At 41.6% G+C, this 25,116-nt stretch overlaps 2 protein-coding genes across 2 annotated transcripts in view; both read right to left on the bottom strand.

The window, feature by feature from the left end:
- The window catches only part of LOC115555039 (complement factor H), a 279,134-nt gene that overhangs the window by 229,505 nt on the left and 24,513 nt on the right, over positions 1–25,116 (bottom strand). The window lies entirely within an intron of this gene.
- On the bottom strand, positions 4,243–6,595 carry LOC115556343 (uncharacterized). Its single transcript, XM_030373548.1, has 2 exons — positions 5,759–6,595; positions 4,243–5,412 (listed from the first exon to the last, which is right to left on the bottom strand). The coding sequence occupies exons 1-2, from the start codon at positions 6,571–6,573 to the stop codon at positions 4,656–4,658; spliced, it is 1,572 nt and encodes a 523-aa protein (XP_030229408.1). The 5' UTR covers positions 6,574–6,595; the 3' UTR covers positions 4,243–4,655.

Consider the following 25,116-nt stretch of genomic DNA (forward strand, 5'->3'; position numbering starts at 1 on the left):
TAAAGATAATTGTATTCCGAATGAGGCGTATACATGATCATTTTCTGTTCCGCATAGAAATCTATGCGGAACAGATGTGTCCATGTAAACGTGGCTACTCCTACCATTTAACTCCGAAGCGATAGCCGGCTGATAACAAATTTGCATTGTATGAATATTATATGCAAGACTTCTACAACATTGCAGTCCTGGCAATGTTCAGCGAATCATGCTGCGTGATTGATTCGGACAAATACACGATTTCAAACGGTAGGCCTATGTCACTGTTGCCATGCAGTTCTGACAGGTACGGTTCGAACATCGCCATAACCAAAATTAATTGAAGTAGTAGTGAGTGGAGAAGTCTATATTTATGAATGCCGGTATTTAGTGAAGTTATGTTTCTTTAGACACCGTGGCAACTCTTCAAAGTACAATTCGGTGGACCACCATCATTCTATCACCATCAACCTAGCCCCCAGTTACCTCTGCGACCTCCTCCAAGAATACACTCCCTCCCGCTCCCTCCGCTCAACCTCTGCTGGACTACTATGTATCCCCACATCACGACTCATTACAATGGGTGCCCGGTCATTCAGCTGTTCAGCACCCAGGCTCTGGAACTCCCTCCCCCCACACATAAAACAGTCAGACACCATTACAACCTTCAAGTCACAACTCAAAACCCACCTGTTCAAACTCGCACACAACATCTAACTGATCACTGTCTTGATTGTTTGTTTGTTTTGTCTTGTTTTTGTTTTATTTATTTATTTATTTATTCTTCCAGAATGTCTTGTTTTTATACGATTTATGATGACTTAATGCTCTGTAAGGTGACCTTGGGTGCCTTGAAAGGCGCCTCTAAATTAAATGTATTATTATTATTATTATTATTCTGTTTGATTCCCGTGCATAGGCGTCTTGCATTTTCACATTTGCGCGAGGCTGATTTTAGGGGTAATTCCTCCCACACCACAATCATACCACAACGCGGGAATATGTTCGCGGGGAAATTGACTTGCCTTACATTTCCCGGGCCGCAAAGACGACAAGACTAGCACCCTTGACCTTGCCTTAGGGGAGAAGCAGACGCCAGAACAAGTGGAGGTATGTTCATCATTATACTTGTGTTGATGTAACTATGCAATATTATTATATTATTAATACTATGTCCAATATTTCGTCACCTCAACCGCAATTTGTATGTATTACCGCGTTGTCTGATTACAGTTTAATTAATTTTTCACAATGTACCAGCTCTCGTTGTGAACTCTAGTCACCGCGCAATTCGTTTCAATGGGAATCTCGACGTTCTATACTTTCAACATAAAGTGTATTATAATTCGAAATTCGTCCAAGCTTTTATACCGCAGATGGGTCTATAGCATATAACCGCGTTTTCTGATTACAGTTTAATGTAATTAAAACCGCAACTGCAAATTAACCACACGAAAAATTTGTCTGTTCAGGAGGAGGACCTGAACAGACGTGTTAATTTACTAGTCGACGTGTCGACATTAATCTCGTCACGGCAAAAATATTTTTTCTCATGTGTGGCCCTAATACTCCGTACTCCGTCGTAGAGATAACCATGGCAACCGGTCAAACAATGTTGACGGTCCAAATGTTAAAAATCGATTTTGACTCGGGAACGAATAATCTAATATTCTGACCCATCCCTAATTAATATAAGGTTAAATTAAGTTGTATTTAAAAGCGCACCGAGGTGATATTAGTCATTACGACGGAGTATTAGGGCCACACATGAAGAAAAAAATATATTTTTGCCGTGACCAGATTAAAGGTCCCATGACATGAAAATCTCACTTTATGAGGTTTTCTAACATAAATAAGAGTTCCCCTAGCCTGCCTATGGTCCCCCAGTGGCTAAAACTTGCGTTTGGTGTAAAACGAGCAGTAGCTGTTATGCTCGCCTTTGAAAAAACGGAGGCTCAAGCGCGCTGATTTGGAATGTCTTTATTTAGGACGTCGTCAAGCATCTAAGCTCCTCCCCTTACTCTGCCTGGCCCGCCCAGAGACGTTGGCCCACCAATGAGACTCGACCGTGCGAGCGCCACATGTGTGTGTGTGAATACACACACTGTGTTTCTTGTCGGTTCTTTGACGTGTCTTGTATTTACACAACGAGACTGTTGTGGGGGTTATCTGAGCCATGGTTGAGAAGGAATTGGGGGAAAGGAACTTTGGCTTTGACTCGCTGAAGTACATGAACTGCGACATGCCGCCGGTTGCCGCGAGGCACCATCGCCCGGCAGCGGGCAGCCGCCAGCAGGCAGCGCGCGTTTCAATCGACTTCAGGTTAATGTGAAAGTGGAAGAACCAGAGACGTCGCAGAACCCGACAAAGTCGTTTGTGATTCATAATATCGTCTGGAGGCGCACACAGCTTTTGGCCGTGATAATATGTATTATATTATATAGATATCTATGTAATTTATATGCAGTGACGGCTGGTGGTGATTTTGGGTGGGTGGGATAACGAATGCATTACATTTATCAGTAGGCCTACTTCACAGGGCTCCAGACGCCATGAGGTCAACTTTGTATCTCTGTTTATAACTTTAATATAATGTGAATGATTTTTAAACAAGAATAAGGTGTAGAGAAATGCGTGTCTTTATTTGAAGCACAATTATAAATAAAAATAAAAATAAGGTGTTTAAAGTGCTTCACTGAGCTGAAATTGAACATTTCGAACTAAACCATTAAGCAAAATAAAACTTTTTGTGCTTAAAGTATTAAACAATTAAAATGTTGACCGGTCTCCCTTTGCGCAAAATGCGGCTGCAGACGATCACACACTCTTTGGTAGAGACGTCTGTGTCGCCGTCGCAGATTTCCCTTTCGTAAACGGTTGTTGCCATCTGAAAGGGTCGATGCCATTCAACGTCGCTCCTGACGTCACAACGTAAGGTCGGTCCTGTTATTATGAAAAAATGGCGGAACATAGCGGTGCTGACTCTGCAGGTGCAAAAAAAAAATCCATTAAAAAGCCGACAGGATGGAATACATTTTTCCAGGCAGTTGCGGTATAATTTAGCATTATATTGTATTATATGTATTATATTATATTTAAGCAATAAGCCCCGAGAGGCCGTGCTTTATACTGTAGGCTAATCGAACAGCTAAGGGGATTTATTATACAGTGTTACGGGTCAAGACGGGGTGAACCCAAACGCACGGCACAAATGACAACAGGACGAGGTTGGTAGCAATTAACCAGTTTATTGCTACACAGAGCAGAGGAGAAGGTCTGTGGCGATCCGGAGATGGTGGGTCGGGTGGATTGCCGGAACAGATAGTCACCCTCGACGGTTCGGAGGAACTGGTATTCCTGCAGGAGAGGAGAGTCGAGTGGTGAACGAGAACAATGAGAATAACTAGGAAAAGGCTAGAAAGGTCGGAGGATAACTTAACTAGGTAAGTGTAGCTGACGATCTGGCGACGAATGGTTGAAAACCTGGGGAAGATATACAGGTGGGCGTGATTGGTGATGACGGTCAGGTGCGGGTGATCACCGTGGCTGGGTTGGGGAGTTCAGCAGGCCACGCCCCCGTACATGAGACAGAACATGACAGACAGACAAGACAAACAGAGAAAACTAGTGGCAGCTAGGATCCGGTGGGAGAGACCGTGACATACAGTAGGCTACAAAGCACAGACTTGAGTGGCTTATTGCTTTTCTTAAACGGTTACTACGTTGATCTAGCAAGATTTCATTAAACAAAGGCACAGCAACGAAAAATGTAACGATATATTCATAGATTATCATTCTTCCGCCAAGAAATATATTCCCTCCATATGAATGGTTGCCATGTAACACCGTTTGCCATTGCTATGTTTAACAGTCCGATGTCATAAAAGATCTTGGAAATGGGGGAAATGAAGCAGACATTGGACACGTTTCCAAAGTGACTGGGAGAATGTGGAAAAACTTGCCCTCAGAAGTACGCAAGGTTCTGTATGCACTAGCTGCTACCATAATTTCTTAATAAATAATGAAATGGACACAAGTATAAGCTTATTGTCACATGCATAAGGCAGCCGTGGCCTAATGTTTAAGGTGGACTTAACATCAGAGGATTGTAAGTGGATAAAAGCATCAGCTAAGTGTAATATAATAATAATAATAATAATAGATTCACAAGTAAGACATGAAGTAAATTGATGTTGGTGTATGTATATGTCTTGAGAGAGAAATTCAGTATTGTAGAAAAGGCAACAAATGCAAAGGCAAACCTTGATTTTTGATATATATATTTATAGGATTGGAAAGACAAAGCCCAACAAGAGCGGGAGGACAGGGACACAGGGTTGGCAGAGCCAAATAAATGCCCCAATTGCCAAATAACCTTCACAAGACAGAAGGATTTAAAATTTCATCAAAGAGGCTGCCATGAATGTGTGTGTGACATTTGCAATGAAACATTTCAACATGAAAAAAAACTGGAGACACAAAAACAAGAACCACAAACAACAATACCAATGTGACCACTGCAAAAAAAACTTTGCTGAAAAAAGAAACCTGGCAAGACACGCAAATGCCTGCACGAAAAAGTGAATTCATTGTATACATTTACAAAATATTGAGTATTTACATTCTCCCTATTAAATTCTACAGTTGATGCCCCAGTCCAGTTTGCCCAGTCTCTTTTATTTATTTCTTTTTAAATGCTTTGTCTTTGATTGCATGGTATGGGTCCCAGACTTCTTACTAGTGTTGGTATTTGACTGCACTGCTGTAGTAAATGTGTGTGTGCGTTTTCTTTTGGGCTCATGTAGCTGCACTGGCCGTCCTTTGGGTACCGCTTGACGACTCCCATTCCCAGTCTTCCTTTTTCTGTTTGGTTGGACCTTGATTTTCTTGCCCATTCCTGTTTTCTTGATCTCGCTAGCCCCAAAATTATAAAGAGCACTCACCAAATTGGATTGCATAGCTCTTGCAGAGCTTAGGGATTCTACTCTTTTTGAAAATTTAACTATCCCTTTTGCCAAATTAAGATCTCTGGTGGTTTGAAGCTTTTGGAGTATCTGCATACAGCTGGTTTGCAACAAATGTTCTGCGGCTTCAATAACATCAGCTGGAGAGTCAGGGTTTTCTATCTCCACAGGAGTCGAGCAGTGTGTTGTTCCCATGATAGTGGATGCCTCGCTGGGAAGACCGTCGCCTTGTGCAAGCTCTTTCTGACCACCCACATCACAAGAGCGTAAGGAATTGTAACTATCAACAGGAAGTGTTTTCCCTAATGCTATCCATGCCAATTTTTGTCTACTGTTTGGGTTGGTAACGGGGATGAAATTAATACAGTGTGCTACATTTGCCATCCACAGTACATACTGGTGTTTGCATGGGGTCCCATCTTTACCAGTCTGGCAGCTACACACTCCAAGACTCATGTCCACGGTGTAACTGAAAAATAATAAAGCACATTTTACATTAATATCATAGCATAAATTACAAAGGTTCTGTCCCATCACATCAGGTGGTATGGCAAAACATGTAGACCATTAGGGGGCAACGTCACACCAACATCACGTGACACTTCTAAAAACCTTTTTCTTGTTTTTTTATAGTACTGTTTGTATTATTATTATTAATATTATTATTATTGTTATTATTATTATTATTATTATTTAATTGCATGGGCAAACATTGCAAAATGGGTCATAACTCAAAGGGAGAATTTTCAGTTGCTACATAAATTGTGAAAATAGTAAATACATGATCAGTTAAATCTTTAGATTTGATACTATACCTTTGACTGGTATCTGAAGCGCTTCCAACTTTGAAGATGTTGTTGCCAAAGTCTCTCACAGTGGAGAGATAGGTATCCAGCTGTTTTTTATCTGGAACTTTGAAGCCTGTGCTTCCATCCTTTCCTTTCCCCATGAATCGGTGCCTGTAAAGACCATCATAACTTCCATCAGCAATACTGAGCAGCTTATTCTTGTAATGGTCTTCCAGATCAATTGTCAGCTTGTCCAGTAGCCCAACAACATTGTACTCTTTTGTACGACGTAGAATCACATCCTTCAAAACCAGAAACTGGGCCTCTGCAAAGTTATTCGTGTGATTGCCTCTAACAGGTAGTTCTGTTCTGAAGCATAGAGCAAAAGCTTCTTTGTCTTTGAACAGATTGTGTAGATAACTCAGTAGATTTGGGTATCGTTTGCATTGGTCATCATTCAAAAGTGCACTGAAACAGTTGTTGAATTCTTGCTTTGTTTGGGCATATAGGGACTTCTTAAAAAGGTTTAGGATATGGGGCCTGTCTGATTGGTTGATATTATGGCTACCCTCATGAAGCCATCTCCAGACCTGCTGGAGCATGTGAAAGATACAAAGGAGTAAAACACAAGATGGCCAAACAGACTTCAGTGCATTTCTTTCTTCTTTGCAGTTGTCTGTGAGGATGACTTGGGGTCCTTGTTCTGGGCCACGGCCATTGAACGCATGCTGAGGTAAACAGGAGCGAAGCATTTCAAAACCCTGTTTAAGTGTGCTTTCTTGCTCATCACTAGTGATGAAGATACCAAGTGGTAGTGCTCCAGATACACTGTGTGTGCACATTACAAACACTTTCAGATTGTGCTCTTCTGTGTTGGAAGTCGCATCCACAAAAAACAATTCACCAGACTGCTGTACTTCCTTGTGCACACGATTCATCAGAGGTGTTACAATGGCAATTATGAGAGGCTTACTAACACCCTCATATATTTGATGACAAGTTGTAGCTTCTGGATTTTCAGCCTGGTACTGAACTAGTTTCTCAGCGAGTCTCTCATACATCAGAACCCCTTGCCCACCATACCTGTCCTTGCCAAACTGAGAGTAAAGGCAACTGTCACAAATGTGTAACAGTACATATGTAGTCGTAAATATTTTTTATACCATTGTAAACACAAAATAGGGTCTACGAGTACGCAAATCTGTGTTACAGGTGCACAAATCCTTTTGCTACAATTATTGCAGCGCAGTTGGTGCAAAACACATTCGCACACCCGTGTTTCATAATCTGAGAACATGCCCAAAAGGTTTGCATTCGTAAACCCAAATTTGAAGTAATGAATCTATGAAAAATTTCCTCACAAATAAAATGATAAAGAACGCTACGTTAATTCAGCATTTTAATGAGGGAGCACCAATCCATTTTACAACTGCTCGAATCTGCTCCTGCAAGTCTCAGCTGTGGGTTTTTTTTGCAGGTTGTTTTGCAACACGTCTAGGTGGTAAATGTGTAGCAGAAGTATTTGTATCCGTAGATCCCGTGGGCGGGACAAAATAGTTCCGCACATAATTTCCTAATTTAATGAAAATCGCCGGCAGGGATGCATTTCTCAAATTACACTGGGACCCACCGCGTGCCAGCCATGGAGCTATAAAGATCGCAGCATACTCTCGCAGGTATCCAACATTATGTTCAATGAAATTACTTAGTTCAGGTGAATTCCCCCAAAAGTATTGCATTAACATTTCTGAACTTATTGTGGCAAATATCAAAAGCAGAGACGTGCTATATTCTTTAAGTCACTTTATTGAATCCTCCAGTCTACCGTAACCACCACCAAGCTCAACTGTCAACTTGCATCTGGTGCCAGCTCCACCTGCCAGTAGCCGCTCCGCAGGTCTAGTGAGCTGAAACACTGAGACCCTAGGCGTCATCTATGAGGGGCAAGGGATAAGAGTCCTTTCTGGTTACATCGTTCAAGTGACGATAGTCCACACAGAACCTCCAGCTGTCGTCCTTCTTTTTGACCAGGAGGGCAGGGGCAGCCCAGGGGCTGTTGGATGGCTGTATCACCCCCGCCTCTGCCATCTCCCGGATCATCTGCTCTGCTGCTTCTTGTTTGGCGAACCCTAGTCGGCGGGCTCGCAGTCTAATGGGCAGGGCCGTGCCAGTGTCAATTGAGTGCTGCACCAGGTTAGTTTGGGTGCTGTCCTGATTTCGTGCAGCAAAAATGTCTGTAAACTGCTGGAGCAGGTCTCGCAGCCGTTGACTCTGCTGAGCATCGAGTCCTTCACTGTTCCGCTGGTACAGTTCCTGGATCGCGTTGTCAACATCTGACGATAGGGGCTGAGGAGTCGTAGCCTCCACGGAGGTCGCTGTTGTCGTCTCAAGGCACAGGCGCGCATGCTTAGAGAACCCAATCTCACCCTGACGAAAGCTATTGACATGTGTCGCTCCAGTAAACAAACACAAATCCAGATTGAGAAAATAGGAGGGGAACAATTCAGAATCAAGGCACAGATATGCCTCCCGGGAACGTCTGTCAGAACCACGTGCCCAGAAGAGGCCACAACAAGCAGAGTAACAACAAGCAGAGGCAAGATAAAGTATCAGTCTGTCAGTACTGTGGATCGATGCACGTAAGAGCCAAATGCCCTGCATACGAAGTCATGTGCAAGAAATTTGGGAAAATAAATCATTTTGCCCGGGTGTGTAGGAGTGCACAGAATAAACCTCAGGTGAATCTATTAGAGGATGACAGCCACAGTCAGAGGGGTCAGTTGCAATGTGGTACGTCTCTCAAGTGAACTGTCTAGACCGAAATTTGAAATTTTTAAATACCTCGAGGGCCGAATGCCTCTCCCATCATATCTTTGGACCATAATAAAGTCAGATACAAATTAATTGCATTTCATCATTTTTATTTAACGATATGCAATAGTCTGCAATAGACTTCAATTTGACAATAAAAATGCTAGAAGAAAAAAGTCTCATTGACAACTTGTATATCACACCACACAAGGAACAAGCATTGATGAATAGCTGTCCAAGTTAATTAGAGAAGCCATGTATGATTTGTTGACTACTTTTTGACCATACCAAATTCACATATACTGTATTGCAACAATTGAAGTCAAAATAATAATATTGTCTTTTCTTCAACTTCATTAACTCAGAACAATAGGAAACTAACAACAATTTACACTGTAAACCCGAACTTGTTGTTTCAACTTAAAAATCGGAGTGTCCATGCTGCCTTGAAATTGTATGTCAAGACAACCAAGACAATAAGTTAACTTAAATAGATATTACTATTTCACTCAACTCCATCTTCAGTCCATATTACTTGAAACTGTCAGGTGACTTAACCTCGAGTCAATACTACATAAATTCAATAGTTGATTAAACTTAAATAGCATTATAAGTAACATACATTTCTTTTTCGATGCAACTACAAAACTAGTGAGTTGTACTTACCTTTATGAACTGATTGAATATAAACTGCAATCAAGATTACTTAAATGTATACGTTGATTTAACTGATATAGTGAGTTGTACTGACATTTATGAACTGATTGAATATAAAGCCAAATCAAGATTATTTAAATGTATAGTTTGCTTTAACTGATATACTATTGAGTTGTACTTACATTTATTAACTGATGAAAATAAAGCCCAATCAAGATAACTTAAATGTATGAGTTGATTTAAATGATATACTAGTTATTTGCACCTAACAATTTTAGCGCTAATTACATTTTATAGTGGATTTGATTTATTTTTAACTCGTAAAATCATTGCTTGCTCATTACATATATCTACAGCAGCCATGATGTAGGAATACGTCCATGCAATTGCTAACCCTTATTAGCCTACCTGTGGGGGGGAGGGGTCAGGTTCATGCGGGTCGTGGCCGTGGCTGACGCCAGAATGGTACTGTCACCATGTGGTGAAAAGAGAAATTGCAACAGTGGCGGGCTGGCGGGCCATAAATTATACATTTTTGAAAGGGAGCCGCGGGCCATATAAAATATAACCCCGTGCCAAGTTTGGCCCGCGGGCTGGACTGTGGACATGCCTGGTCTAGACAATGTTTCAAACAAATGTTTTGTGAATCTCAAGCTAGCCACAGACAATGAAGAGTCACTGGAGTATGATCCAGGACAGACTCTAAAATGTCAGCTGGACACAGGATCTACGGTCAATATAATGGGTTTCACTGACCTACAATGCACACTACAGGACAGTACCCCAGCTCTGTTACCCAGCAAAGCAATGCTTAAGTTGTATGATGGCACACTGATAAGACCCAGAGGAGAATATGAACTCAAAACCGAGCGTAATGGCACAACGCACATTCTCAAATTGCAGATAATGGAGACATCACAAATACCGTTACTTTCAGCCGACACCTGCCAGAGACTGAACCTAATTCACATAGACCCAAAGCATGTCATATATAATTTCAACACCCAAAATGATCTCCCAGACACAGTCACACCCAAAACAGCAGAAGAAATCATCTCCACATTTGAAGATGTTTTCGACGGACTGGGATGCCACAAGGGAGAGTTACACCTGGCCTGTGCAGCAGTTGCCACGGCGGACGCCGATCCTGATAAAAGAGAGATTAACCACAGCCATAAGGGAAATGGAACAGAATGGGATCATAGCCAAGTTCACAGAGCCGACACCCTGGATCAGCAACATGGTGGTGACGTAGAAGAAAGACAAGCTACGTATATGCCTGGACCCGGGTCCATTGAACAAGGCCCTACTGAGATCACACTACCAGATGCCCACAGTAGAAGAAATACTGCCGGAATTAGCAAAGGCCAAGATATTCTCAGTATTAGATGCAAAAGATGGCTATTGGCAAGTGCGACTGGATCAAGCAAGCAGTTATCTGACCACATTCTGGACACCGGAAGGACGATATAGATGGCTGAGAATGCCATTTGGTATAAAACCAGCAGCGGAGGAATATCAGAGGAGAAAACACGAGGCACTTCAGGGCCTGAAAGGTGTGAGCGTAATAGCAGATGACATCTTGGTGTATGGTTGTGGAGACACCGACGAGGACGCCATGGCAGACCATGACAAAAATGTTGAAGCCCTATTGCAAAGAGCCAGAGAAGTCAACTTGAAGCTCAACAAAAAAAAGCCTAAGCTGAAACTTCCCACTGTGAGGCGATGGGTCATCGCCTCACATCAGAGGGCCTGCGTCCAGATCCTGACAAGATTACAGCTGTGCAGAAAATGCAGACACTGAAAGACGTCAAGTCTCTCCAGAGACTGTTAGGGTTTGTGAACTATCTATCAAAGTTCCTCCCTAGCCTATCAGATGTGTGTGAGCCTCTCCGACGTCTGACCGACAAAGATATAGACTGGACATGTTTGCCAGCACACGAAGCAGCGCTGGAGACCATTAAGCGCCTTATCACGCACCACCCAGTCCTCAAATACTATGACCTCCAGGAAGAAGTCACGCTGCAAGGTGATGCTAGTGAGACAGGCTTGGGAGTGGCCCTTTTACAGAATGGGCAACTAGTGGCATTCGCATCTAGAACACTGACGGACAAGGAACAAAGGTACACGCAGATTGAAAAAGTTTGTTTTTGTATGTGATAAGTTTGACCATTACTTGCATGGCAGAGAATATGTCACGGTTCATACAGATCATAAACCACTTGAAACTATCTTTTAGAAGTCTTTGCTTTCAGCACCAAAGAGGCTACAGCGGATGATGCTCAGGCTACATAGATACCTGCTCCGGGTGATCTACAAGCTAGGCAAGGAGCCACACATTGCAGACTTCCTGTCCAGGACACTTCTAGCGAATACAGAACACGCCCAAATGCAAACCCCAACAACAGTCTATGCCATGGGCCTCACCCACCCAGAACTCAAACAGGTGAATCATACCTGTGATATAAACTTCACCAATCAGATGCTAGAGACGCACAGAGCACAGGACCCAGTGCTTCAGACACTTCAGGCAAGCATCAGCAGAGGCTGGCCAGAGTATAAACAACACATAGGGCAGTCAGTACAGCCTTTCTGGACATACAAAGAAGAGCCCACAATAGACAAGGGCCTCATTTTCGAAGGGAACAGAGTGCTCATTCCTGCAGTACTGTGCTCCGAGTTCTTGGCAAAGATTCACACTGGCCATTCAGGAATAGAGGCCAGCCTCCGGAAAACTTGTGGGACTGTTTTCTGGCGGGACATGACGAAAGACATAAGTAACTTCATCAGCAGCTGTTCCACCTGCAACTCAGTCCAGCGACGACAACAGAAAGAAACACTGATTCCCCATCAAGTCCCTCACATCCCATGGTCTATAGTGGGAATGGATTTGTTCTCTCTAAACAAAAGCACATACCTCATCATGGTGGATTATTATTCTGACTATTGTGAGCTAGAAGAACTGAGAGACTACACTGCATCCACCGTTATTGACTGCTGCAAGAGACAATTCAGTAGACATGGACTGGGACTTTAGACATGATACGTCATCCTCCTATCACAGCCAGAACAATGGAAAAATTTAGTCTGCTGTCAAAATTGCCAAAACGCTGCTCAAAAGGGCATCCCTTGAGGGAAGTGATCCATGGAAAGCTGTTCTGGCATGGAGGAACACTCCAACGGAAGGACTTGGTAGCTCCCCAGTGCAAAGGCTCATGCCCCGACGGACACGCACAGTCCTGCCCATCAGAGAAACACAACTAATGCCCAAAGGGGTACAGAATGTCACTGAAAGTAAGCAGGCAAGGGGACAGACAGTGAAACAGCACTATGATGCCCGGGCACGGAACATGACTGCTCTCATCCATGGTCAAACAGTGAGAGTCCTTCTTCACCCCAAGGACCAAGACACACGGTGGTCCCTGGGATGTGCATAGACCAACTCAGTGAACGTTCCTATGTAGTTCTGGTGAATGGAAAGAAATATCACAGGAACCAAAAGGACATTTGTCCGGGGCCAGCGTTGGACAGAGCCTTCCTCTGAAACAGAACAACAGGTCGCAGAGGGGGCAGTGGTACGAAAAGGTTCACAGGACGCAGAAGGTCTGCACACTAGGACCAGATCCAATGTACGGAAAACCCTTGAGATACAAAGACTGTGTGTGCCCTGAGAACGACAGGGAATAGTTTGGACACTGATGATGGTTGAGTATTGAAAAGTTGATTCGTAAATAGATCATACCAGTATCCTTGTGTGATAAGTTGATATGTTACACCTGTGTAGGAAACACACAACTTGTGCATTCCGAATGTGAGTTTCCGCTTACATGTTCATGTTTACAAGGCTTGCTATACTAATAGCCAGAGATACATTTATAAAGTTGTTAGACATCTTCATTTGTTATGTAAAGCGAGATGGTACGATACCATCCGGCCAGCAGATTGCGCTAGAGACCGGAAAAGTACTGTTGTGATTCAGGAAGAAATGTAGTCATTCAAGTGGAGAGGGACATGCGTTGACTGTATTGTTGTGAGCTGCATAAAAGCTAGCCCGGTTGCTACTGCAAGCCTCCTTATTTCAGAACACAAAACCGGTCCGACGCATGGAAATAATCCAATTTCCCTGTACTGGCGCATGTATGTGACTTAAACGTGTACGCGACCTGAGTAGAGTTTTGCGTTTTGGCAGTGTAAACAGAAACGCTACGGCGAGCGTATTCAAGTTTTCCACTCTGGAGGGTGGTTTCAGGTTTTTGCGATTTTAAGCCCTAAAAACGCTGTCACCATCTAAACGAAAGGCACTTCCGATAAAATATTTTGTCGTTTTTACCCGCAAGCGTCCTTGTGTAAACAGGGAATCCATCTCCCTGTAATTCCGTACACAAGTAACGTACTTGAGCAGAAACATAAATGTACGATTGCTGTGCCAATTGTTGCGCATGCTATCGTTATGTATTATGTTGGCCAACACTCTTACACTGATCGTTATGTTCAATAACCAAAGATAAAACAATTCTAATCTAGGATATAACATCTCCCCGTCAACTATAAAAAAGAATGGGTTTATTGTAACACAAATGCACTTTTTCAAAATGCATAACTTTGTCTACTCTTGATGAACACCTACCTTGGACATGGCTCCAGGCATTCACCGGCTTCTTTGAAAACAAATGCACATGGCTAGAGTAGAAGTTGATAGGGAAGGGTCGTCAACGAGTTGTTACGACAGTTTTGTTAAATGTCTGCTTTGAAACTGTAGGGGGAGCTGTGTAGAGAAAAATACGAGCGCAAACCGAGTAAACAGCGAAGAAATGGCCAGCATAGTGGGCCTTTATACTCTACATGCTCCCCTTAGGCCAAATATTTCATGAGTATAACATAACATACCACAGCTATGCAGATGACACCCAGATTTACCTCGCATTATCACCTAATGACTTTGGTCATATTAATTCTTTATGCCTGTCCATTTAATAAGTGAATAGCTGGATGCAAAATAGTTTCTTACAATTAAATAAAGATAAAACTGAGATATTTGTGTTTGGGAATAAAGAAGGGAGATTGAGGCTCAGTGCCTACTTGGAGTCTGAAAGCCTTCAGAAAACAAACAATGTAAAAATTCTCTGTGTTATCTTGGATTCGGATGTTAGTTTTGTGATCATATTAAAGCCACAACTAAAACAGCATTCTGGCACCTAAGAAATAAAGTAAACATCAGAGATTATGTATCTAAGCAGGACTTAGAGAAGCTCATGCATGCATTTGTATCGTCCAGGCTTGACTATTGCAATGCCTTCTCCACTGGCCTCCTCAAAAAGTCAATCAGGCGGCTGCAATTAATTCCAAATGCTGCTGCCAGAATTTTAACAAAATCCCAAAAAAGAGAACACATCTCACCCATCCTCTGGTCTTTGCATTGGCTTCCAGTAGAATTCAGAATTTAGTTTAAAGGAGACATATTATGGTGTTTTCCCAACAAGTAAACACAGTATTTGAGTTCCAGATAACATGTTTTTGAAGCTGTTTGCTGGAAAAAAATATGATCTACCGCTATTCCCCTCTGTTTCAGTCCCTTCAGAATGCGCTGTTTCTGGTGTCTGTAGCGTTGATGCAAATGAACTACTGCCCAATCCCTGTCTCTGTTACAGAAGTGTGTGTGTGTGTGTGTGTGTGTGTGTGTGTGTGTGTGTGTGTGTGTGTGTGGTGTGTGTGTGTGTGTGTGTGTGTGTGTGTGTGTGTGTGTGTGTGTGTGTGTGTGTGTCCAGTCCTCCCATATTAATGTGTATACCACATAACAAGTAGTCAACAGAAGACTATGTTTTAATGCCACTGTATATCTCCTTTTAGATTATACTTTTAGATGAGAACCCTGGCAAGCCTTGTGGACTGAGTGTCAGGCTAGGGAATTTAAAAACAGGCATCCTTGGTTAGAGTGGGGGGAAAGAAAGTTAGGTAAATGTCAGCCAACATGCAGTTGGTATACACAATTGATATGCATATAAATTGTGTATATGGTATGTTAGATAACAACAGTTAGAGCTGAAATTAGAGCAATTGAAAGAGTGAAACATTAGTCTCCTTTCATCTCCTTCTCAAGCATTGGTTAGCCATGGTTGTAAACAGTTTATTAAATTATTTTGAGTAGATTTTGACCTTGTTTAGCAGGTGCTATTGCTACTATAGATATACAAAGGACAACTTGTAATTTTTGTGTTCTATTTGTTAATACTGTTAATTAAAACTGATAAGCCTTTTCAGCTTTCCATGATTGTTGATATTCGTTGCACTCTTAAATCCATGCAGCGGGTTGTAGACCCCTGCGTTAATGAGTGTGGTGCGACACCCCATAAGAGCCACCAGACATGGGGGACTCGAGTCACATGACTTGACTCGAGTCAGACTCGAGTCGCAAATTTGAGGACTTGAGACTTGCTTGACTAACACTGATAAAAGACTCGACTTGACTTTGACTTGGTCTTCATGACTTGAGACTTGACTTAGACTTGAGACAGATGACTCGAAATGACTTTTTTAAAGTTAGATTAAATGTTGGATATGGGATTTGCGATACGCCAGCCGATTTTAAAAATACACAACTCAAATGGTCCTACCCCCTCTCGTTCAACGCTGACTCTGACTCCACCCATTCCAAGAACATGGACGCGCAATCACGCAAGAGCGCGAACACAGATGCGCGAGAGTGAGCCAGGCTAGCTAGGTTGGAGTTTAGGGTTGTCTTCTAGTGCTAGGTCCAAATGTTGATTAGCTAGTTAGCTAGCTCCAGTAGCTACCGCAGGAAACAGAAGCTTGCTCTGGGTCACGAGCTTTGAGTATGTGCACGTGCACGAAGTGGTCACTCGCGGGGAGCGGGGGAGGGGGAGTGCAGTACGATTTTCATGTCAGTAGGCTACTTCTAACTCAGTGGCTGTAAGTGGGCTATAATAATGATTTCAAGTAATTTTCAAGTAAAATTACACCATCAGAGCCAGAGCGTCAGACTGGGCTGTTCTCAGCATACCGCAAAAAAATTAAGAGGGTTCAAGTTCCAGTCCCCAAATTCAGTTGAACCACTACCTGGACATTTGTGATGGACAGAGCTGCCTTCAGTTTTGGGCCTATTCACATAATGGTTTTGGAATGTTTTGAATAGTTTGAGTTATTGTTAAGACATTTTTTTTGTTAATGTTGAAATAAAACTCAACTTATAAACCACTCACTCTACCGATTTTTAAATGTGGAAACTGGGTTAGATGATCAGATTTTTGTATGACTTGACTTGTGACTTGCTTGACCTGAGCAATGACTTGACTTGTGACTTGCTTGATTCTCACCACAGTGACTTGGGACTTGCTTGAGACTTGAAGGTTATGACTTGAGACTTGCTTGTGACTTGCACATGAGTGACTTACCCCCACCTCTGAGAGCCACACACGTACACGCACAGGCGGGAGGGGTGTGTATGAGGCTGGGAGGGAATCATCACAGTATACCACTATAATAAAATAGACTACTACTGCATCTCAGATATGCTAATCTATTACAAACCTAACAGGTCACTTAGATCTACTGACACTAGTCAGCTGGTTGTGCCTAGGGTCAGGTCTAACCAGGGTGAAATGGCATTTAGCCATTATGCTGTCCACTGTTTTTTTTTTTTTTCTGTTGTATCACTCCGCAAGCGCCTCGGTTGCTAAGCGATGCCAACATTTTTGGCGGACCATTTCTCAGCTGTACAACACTACGAATGCTGGTAAAAAATAAATTGTAAAAAGACACCTTCTTTTTTTGGCCATAGTTTCCATAGTAAAATAAATAGCGATCTGTTTTCGGCGCATGTAGGCCTATCTGCCTAAGCCCATGTTGAAATAATTTTGATGTTGATGGCGCAGATGGCGCAGAAATAAACCGATTGATTTCATACAAATCATAAAAGCCTCTCGCTGTGTCATTGTGTGTGCGTGTATACAAGGTGCTTGTCTGCGTGCCTGCGTGGGGGGTTAGGGTTTGTTTCCCTGGCACAAAAGGGGGACTAATAACAACAAAAAAACATCGGTATCGGCTATCGGCCAAATTGTTATTTTAAACATCGGTATCGTATCGGCCAAGAAATTCACAATCGGTGCATCCCTAATATTTATATATTATTTGTTCAATTATACAACCCGGTATCACGCGATTTCGTGCTCATGCGCACGAACGTTAATCTATTGAATCGTGTTCCAGAGCACGATTGCCCGACTTTTTTCGTGCTACACAAAACGAAATGTAAACCAATGCATTCTGAATGGGAGCGTTTCTCCAATGTTTTCGTGCTACACAGAACGAAATGTAAACCAATGCACTTTGAATGGGATTGTTTTCAGACGAGCGAGAGAGAGACAGTACAGTGCACCCTCTAGGTGCATAGATGTCAATATTTCTGTTTTTATTTAGCAGGCCTCCTCAAAAACTGAAACGAACGTGCTCCACACAGAACGAAATGTAAACCGATGCATTTTGAATGGCAGCGTTTCTCAGATAATTAACATGCTCAACAAAACGGAAAGAGAGAGAGAGAGAGAGAGAGAGAGAGAGAGAGGGTGTAAGTTGCAGGGAGCAGCCCTTCCCTCTCCCCCCCGTTATATCTGTCAATATTTCAAAGCAGCCCTCAAAAAATAAAAAAAATAACCGTGCGACACAGAACAAATTGTTATTCAATGGATTTTGAATGGGAGAGTTTCAGACAATTTTCGTACTCCGCAGAACGAAACGAGAGAGAGAGAGCATGGTTCTTGCACCATTTTTAAAGTCAAATTTAAGACCTTTTAAGACCTTTTTAAGACCAACACATACATAAATTAAGACCCAAAAAATGTCTGAAAAATGATTTGATAGAAAAGGGAATTTATTGAGTCACTTATAAGACACATCAAGCTAATTTTGAGTGTAGTGGTACTAGTAGTAGTTAGTAGTACTCTTGCAAAGTTATCTCGGAAGCGTGCGGACAAGAAGATACGCAATCACATGAATCCACCCGTGTCACCCATAAACACCCATGTCCCGTCGCTTAGCAACCGGACACGCTGGGGTTGATAAGTCATCGGACTACTGTAACTACTACGGAGTGATAACAAAGACGTGAATTAGGCAATAAATCCACCGTCCTTGACAGCGGTCAAGTTTGGTGTGCGGAGTGGGCCAATTGAGAAATACTGCAGCTGCTCTAAGTTAAACCCCAAACTAATCGGAATAAGTGTATACATGCCGAATAGAATTATATTCCGAACAAATAATTGTATTCCGATTGAGGCATATATATGATCCTTTTCTATTCCTTTTCTATATCCTTTTCTATGCGGATCAGATGTGTCCATGTGACAGTGATGACCACACACACACACAATATTCGAATATAATTCGAATATTAACAAATAAATCAAAATTCGAACGGATATTAGGCAGCCCAAGAACAGAGGGAGAGACGTTGGAGAACCCGGCAGTCTATTCATAATATTGTAATGCCCACGGAAGAGGCAGTGAATGAAGTATTGATAAGACAGCGATTTATTAGATACCTAAAAAAACATTGGAACACGCAGGACCGGTAACCATAGCAAAGCCGGTAAACAAACCCTGCAAAGCCCAATCCAGGTCTGGGTTCAGACTACACGATTCTCAGACATTCCTCCACGATTTAACATGTCACACTATACGATCACAGAGCCAGAAAATCGGGCCTTGTCTCGTCGTAAGACTGGCCACACTACAATATTCGAGGGTGCGATGCTCTCTACTTTGTATCATTCACGTTTGCAAGCTATTTTGAAAATCTAAGATTTAGAACTAACATAAATGCTTTTTACATTTTTGTCACAAAGGTTCCAGTAGTTTTTATATCTTCTCAATGCGGCAATTCCTCACAGTAGTTGCGTTGCGCGTGACATGAACTATACAAAGTAGACGCAGCAACAACGTAGCCTAGCAACAAAGCGTCAACAATGGATCCCGAGTACCTAGCACTAGGCATTATGCTGGCGGTCCTCTGCACAGAGACGGAAAGGAAGAAAAAGAAGAAAAGATTGTGGACTCGTTCTTGGGTTGAAAATGCAGAGACGTTGCTGCCACATTTCCACCAAAGTTGTCGCCATTATATTGCTCCATTTTCTTTTTTTTCTTTTTTTATTTGTGAGACAGGTAACATACAGACATGTCCCACAGCGCACCACAACCCTCCTCACAATTTGACAAACATAGCAAAAATGACAATACAATAATAACAAAGACAAACAAAACAAAACAAAAACAAAAACACCACACAAAAGCAGACTATATATCATAACAATAACCACTAGCATTATCTATAATTTGTTGGCAGGTCAATTATAGAACAGAGCATACAGTTGTTGTTGTTGTTTTTTAACCCTTCAATCAATGGTTTCTCTGTTTAACTGAGAAATCAGTGGAGACCAAAGTTTTTGGAACATTTGTCCTCTATTATGCTTTTCAAAAGTCAGTTTTTTCTAGTGGGAGAAGGTGGGCTATCTGATCCTGAAACATTGTAAAAGTTGGTGGAAGGGTCATTTTTCCAAAACAGAAGAATACATTTCTTGGCAAAATATGTCATAATAATTAACAGTCTGTATTTTTTGAGTCCATTCGGGTCTCTGGCAATTCATTTAATAGGTAAACACACGGAGATGCATTGAATTGCATTTCCAATACTGACTTTGTGAATGAGTGAAACTGAGTTCCAAAAATCTTTCAATTTTTCACAGTGCCACAACATATGAATATATGTCCCCTCTTTGGTTTTTACATCTAGGACAGTTCAAGGAGTTGGTCTCTGGAGATCTTATGCATTTTTATTGGAGTTTAATACAATTTCTGGATAAATTTAAAATTGGCTTCTTTGATTTTGTTACTTGTGAAAGGAAAGTGTATTCTGTCACAAAATATTTTGCCAGGTGTTTTCATCAAGTTTCATTGCAAGGTCAGTTTCCCCAAATCTTCATTCAAAGTACAAAGGATGATTGACAATCTTTATAAAAGATGTCGTATAGTTTCACTAATTTTACCTTTGATTGTGGTTGACAGCATTAGTATTTCTTCTATTTCGTAAAGATCTGGGGCCGTATTCACAAAGCATTTTTTATCTTACCGCTAGTGAGTGCTCCTAACTCGCGCCAAAACATTTTACGTAGGAGTTTTTTTCTTATAAGTTATTTCACCAAAGCCGCTGAGACCTATCTTACTAATGATGAATCAATAAGAATGAACTAAGAGTGACGCGCCGTTGCTTATGGATCACGTCAATTCTCGTGCACGAGTTTAGAAGCGGTCAGTTCGGTGATTGGTTGTTCAGACGAGCCACTGAATCACGAAAAACAAGGAATAGCCTAGGCTAGAAATGAATTTCCTATTAAGTAGTTATATGGCAGTTAGCAGAATACACGCATGATGGACAATTTTGTGCAGACCACGATAATGACGTTGTAGCCTGCACGTTCAAGAAAGACAGAAAGCAAAAAATAAAAATACGTACAATTTTAAAGAAAATAAATGTTATGAACTACACAATTGTTGACTGATTTGTGCCAAGGTGTTTACCTAAAATGTGTTTCAAAGTGATCCCTAAATGCCAGTCCACTCGGTTCCACACCGGCCAAAATTCATTGGTTGTGTAGAATGGCACATACAGTGATTACTGTGCTTGCCCTCTCTGGGGTGAGGCGTATTTCACCGTAGAGGACATGAAACCGACGTTTCATCTGCCCAATTCCTCTCTCCACAACATTTCGTGTATGTTTGTGTGCTCTAGCATATATGGAGGAAATCAGTAAACAATAATAAATATGGATTCAACAAATAAAAGGCGTCAAAGAGCCAATACGATGTGTTTTACGCATAAGCGTAATCTGCGTAATCACAAATACTTTCACTGTGCTCCCGGTTGTGGATTGAGGTAGGGTGTCTAGAGCCACATCTTGCATGGATTGTCACCCAGCAAGTGACACCCAACTGGTACATCTCAAAAAGCTGCCTCAGACCGCTCATCATTAAAATGCGCGAATCATGGGTAGCTGAAGATCCAGCCCACTTTGCAACAACATCCAGTAGGCTATGTTAAAATTTGCATCAAAAACAACCTGCGTGTTGATGGAATGCACTTTCTTCCTATTGACGAACACGTCCTCGTCTTTTGATGGCGCAATTATTTTTATGTGCGTCCCGTCAATAGCACCAGTGTGACCAAACATTTTATTTCGGGACTAATCGGATTATTACTGTTAGTCTGGGATGTTATTGCATCGCGCACTAACTCCACACCAAGTTTAATACCCTAACATTTCGTCTCGCAGGCATTTTACGATTCTTTGTGAATAGGTCTTACTGAGTTAGGAGTCCTCTTGAGGACTTTTAAGCTCTCCTAGACTTAGGTGCTACTTTTAGGCCTAAAATACTTTGTGAATTGCTCTTAGTGAAAAAAGTTAGGAGTCCTAAATTTAAGAGTGACACGCCCATTATTTTTAGGAGCTACTCCTAAATTCGCCAGTTAGGACCTACTTTTAGCCCTAAGATCCTTTGTGAATACGGCCCCAGATCTTAGCATGTTTTCTCTTCTGAGTGACTGTATAACATTCCGCATTTGTCATACATCATTAGCTTACACTAATGATGTATGAGTAATGATTCAATGCAGTTTGAAATTTGTTTGAAATAAAGAACCTCATCACTCGAATGACTCGATGAGGTAGTATTGGATGTCATGACACAGCTTCTTGGCACATACTGCCCACCGTAGTTTTTGAACAAGCGAGCACTATTAGTTTGAATGCAATATCCAATTGTACCACTAGATGGGAGTAATTTTTACACAGTGTCCCTTTAAAGAAATCTGTATTTGGAATGCCATATTCTATTCTTAACTCTATAAAGGATTTCAACTGCATATTTTTCTGTGAAACAAGTCCTTGAATTGCTTTATTCCCAACTGAGCCCATTTTTGTATATTAATCGACGCTAGGTCTTTGTATAGATCTGGGTTACGATACATAGGAGAAAATGTGGAAGTATAATTGGTAATACCAAGTTCTTTTGAACTGTCCTTCCAAGCTCGAAGTGTATTAACAATAGTGAAACAGTCACCTATGTCCTTTATTCTGGTAAATTGTTTTATAAATATGAGAGAGTCCAAAGGTAAAGGGTCGACTAATTTGGCTTCCATTTGAATCCATTGTGAGTCCTGTCTTCCCAGTGACCATGTCACTACATTTCGTAACTGAGCTGACCAAAAATAATATTGAAAATTGGGAAGACCGAGACCCCCCATGGACTCCGGCTTCATAAGAGTCAGTAGTTTTATCCTTTGCATCTTGTTGCACCAAATAAATTTAGAAATATGTCTATTTAAAGCATTAAAAAATTCTGTAGATAGGTAACACGGTAACATTTGAAAAATAAAATTTTATCTTGGAAGGACGTTCACTTTTATCACATATACTCTTCCTAATAGGGATAGAGGAAGTGTGGACCATTTACACAGATCGTTTTTTATCTTTTCTATAAGGGGACAGTAATTTTCTTTATACAAGTCAGGGTTTTTTCTAAACAAGGGAACAGGGGCGCTGCGCCCCGATACTCCCGGCGTGCGCCATCCTACCGAAATGCCCACTGAACCTGTCAGACTTGGATCTGTACTTACATGCTGCTGTACAACATACACTATTTCTCAAAACGATCTTTTCTCCGCGAAAATATCCCAACACCACCACCTGACAATGTGTCTGATCCTCAAATAACTTATAATTACTCCAAAAATATTCCGATCCGAATTGGAGTTTCCCAGACCGAGTCGACATGCTAACGTTAAAGTTATTAGCAGCAAGCTAGCTAGCTACTATGTATTTGAATGGGTTTTTGGTCTAGGCGCTAAGATGCTAAGCAAGTATACAAGACCATTCCAGTTCTCTCTGCACAAAGCGGTTTCAATGAACGACAGAAATAAACTAATGCTGAGTGTTGATCAAGAGTTTTGCGAGAGCAAAACGAACAGTCGAACAGGGTTCCCTGTTACCAGGGAACCCGTAGCAGGGAACTAAATGGCAGCTGCACGGCCGAATTAGCCCAATAAAAGTGTAGTAACCCAGAGAACCAGCTACAACATAGTTTTCATCCAAACGAGCCGTCTTTAGCGAACGGTGAATTGCATTGGCTTCTACGAGCAGTCGGCTTTCATCCGCGAGCTTAGGGACCGTCTGCAAAGTGCAAAACTGAATTGCATTGGCTTCTACGAGCAGTCGGCTTTCAGCCGCGAGCTTAGGGACCGTCTGCAAAGTGCAAAACTGAAAACGACAACAATAGTAACATTTCTATAGCGTCGCCATTATTGACTCTAGAGCCCCAAAACTTGGTCCATAGAGGCATGGCACAGTAGGTCTACCATGACTAACGCTACCCTGAACCACCTCCTCAGGATCAGTATTGAGGGGCCTGCAATTGATCAATTTGATTTTGACAAGGCAGTGAGCCGTTGGGGCAGTCTCAGGAACAGACGGCTGCTGTTGTGATTTGTCCTACTTAATAAAAGTTTAGCCAATATTTTTGAAATTTGTCGTGTTTATTTACAGGGTAAAGTTGTACAAGTCTACCAAAAGTTGATAGTATTTTAGTTTTTCAGGATGACCACAAGAGCTAGAATTTCTCTCTAAGATAGCCTCAGAATGTACCATTTAATCATTATTTTTTCAAAGGCTTCGCGCCTTTGACCCCCCTTCCACACCATCCCCCGCCTAGGTCGCGTTGCTCCCTCGGCTTTGCGCAGGGGTCTGCTCCCTGCTACTTTTTTTTTCTAGAAAAACCCCTGCAAGTTCTCCAGCTGCGGTGTAATGCTTATTCCCAAGTATTTAAAGCCCTTCGGGAGTCCAGTTAAAAGGACATGAGCCGAGCATTGTTTGTGTTGGCATCATGTGCAAGAGACAGGGATTAGATTTGTTGAAATTTATTTTATATCCTGAGTATTTTCCAAATTGTTGAATTTCATTATATAAGTATGTTAACGACTGTTCTGGTTCTTTTATGCATACAATTATATCATCTGCAAATAAGGATATTTTATGTTCCTCGTTATTGATTTTCAGTCCTTTAATATCACTATTGTCTCATATACATGATGCCAACAATTCAACTATGATCAAAAACAACAAACTTGACAAAGGACACCCTTGTCTTGTTCCTCTTCTTAATACAAAGAAGTCTGACGAAGTCCCATTTGTAATAATAGCGGCTTTGGGGTTATTATAAATTGATTTAATCCACGCTATAAAATTCTGTCCATATTGAGTTTTTCAAGAATAGCGAAAATGAAAGTTCCATTCGACACGGTCGTATGGCCTTCTCCGGGCCAGTGCAAGGAGCAGAGAGGGTTTCCGACCAGTGTCAAAAATGGTTTATTACATTCAAGAGTCTCCTTATATTGTCAGCAGAATACCTCCCCTTTATAAAACCCCTGCTTGATCTGGATTAATTCAATTTAGGTAAAATGTCTTCTAACCTTTTTGCTAGTAGTTTAGTCATAATTTTGGAAATCATTGGTCCAAAAGGCTAAATAGGTCTATATGACGAACACTTTAAAGGGTCTTTGCCACTTTTGTGCAATACTGAAATGTATGCCAAAAAAAATGGGGTGAAGTTCAGTCCAAAACCCTCTGTAAAACTCATTCGAAAAACCGTCTGGTCCTGGGCTTTTATTTGTAGGCATTAAATTAATTGTGGCCTGTACCTCTTCTTTTGTAAATGGTGAATTAAGATAGATGATTGCTCCATTTTCTATCGTTTTCTTTATTAGCATTCTTCTTGTTATTGATCACATTAATTTATGCAGTAGTTACTCCTACTCAGCGTAGTGCAGTGAAGTGTAGTCTGAACCAGCTATAACTGAA

The sequence above is a fragment of the Gadus morhua genome, chromosome 12 (assembly GCF_902167405.1).
Source record: "Gadus morhua chromosome 12, gadMor3.0, whole genome shotgun sequence".
Classification (NCBI taxonomy): Eukaryota; Metazoa; Chordata; class Actinopteri; order Gadiformes; family Gadidae; genus Gadus; species Gadus morhua.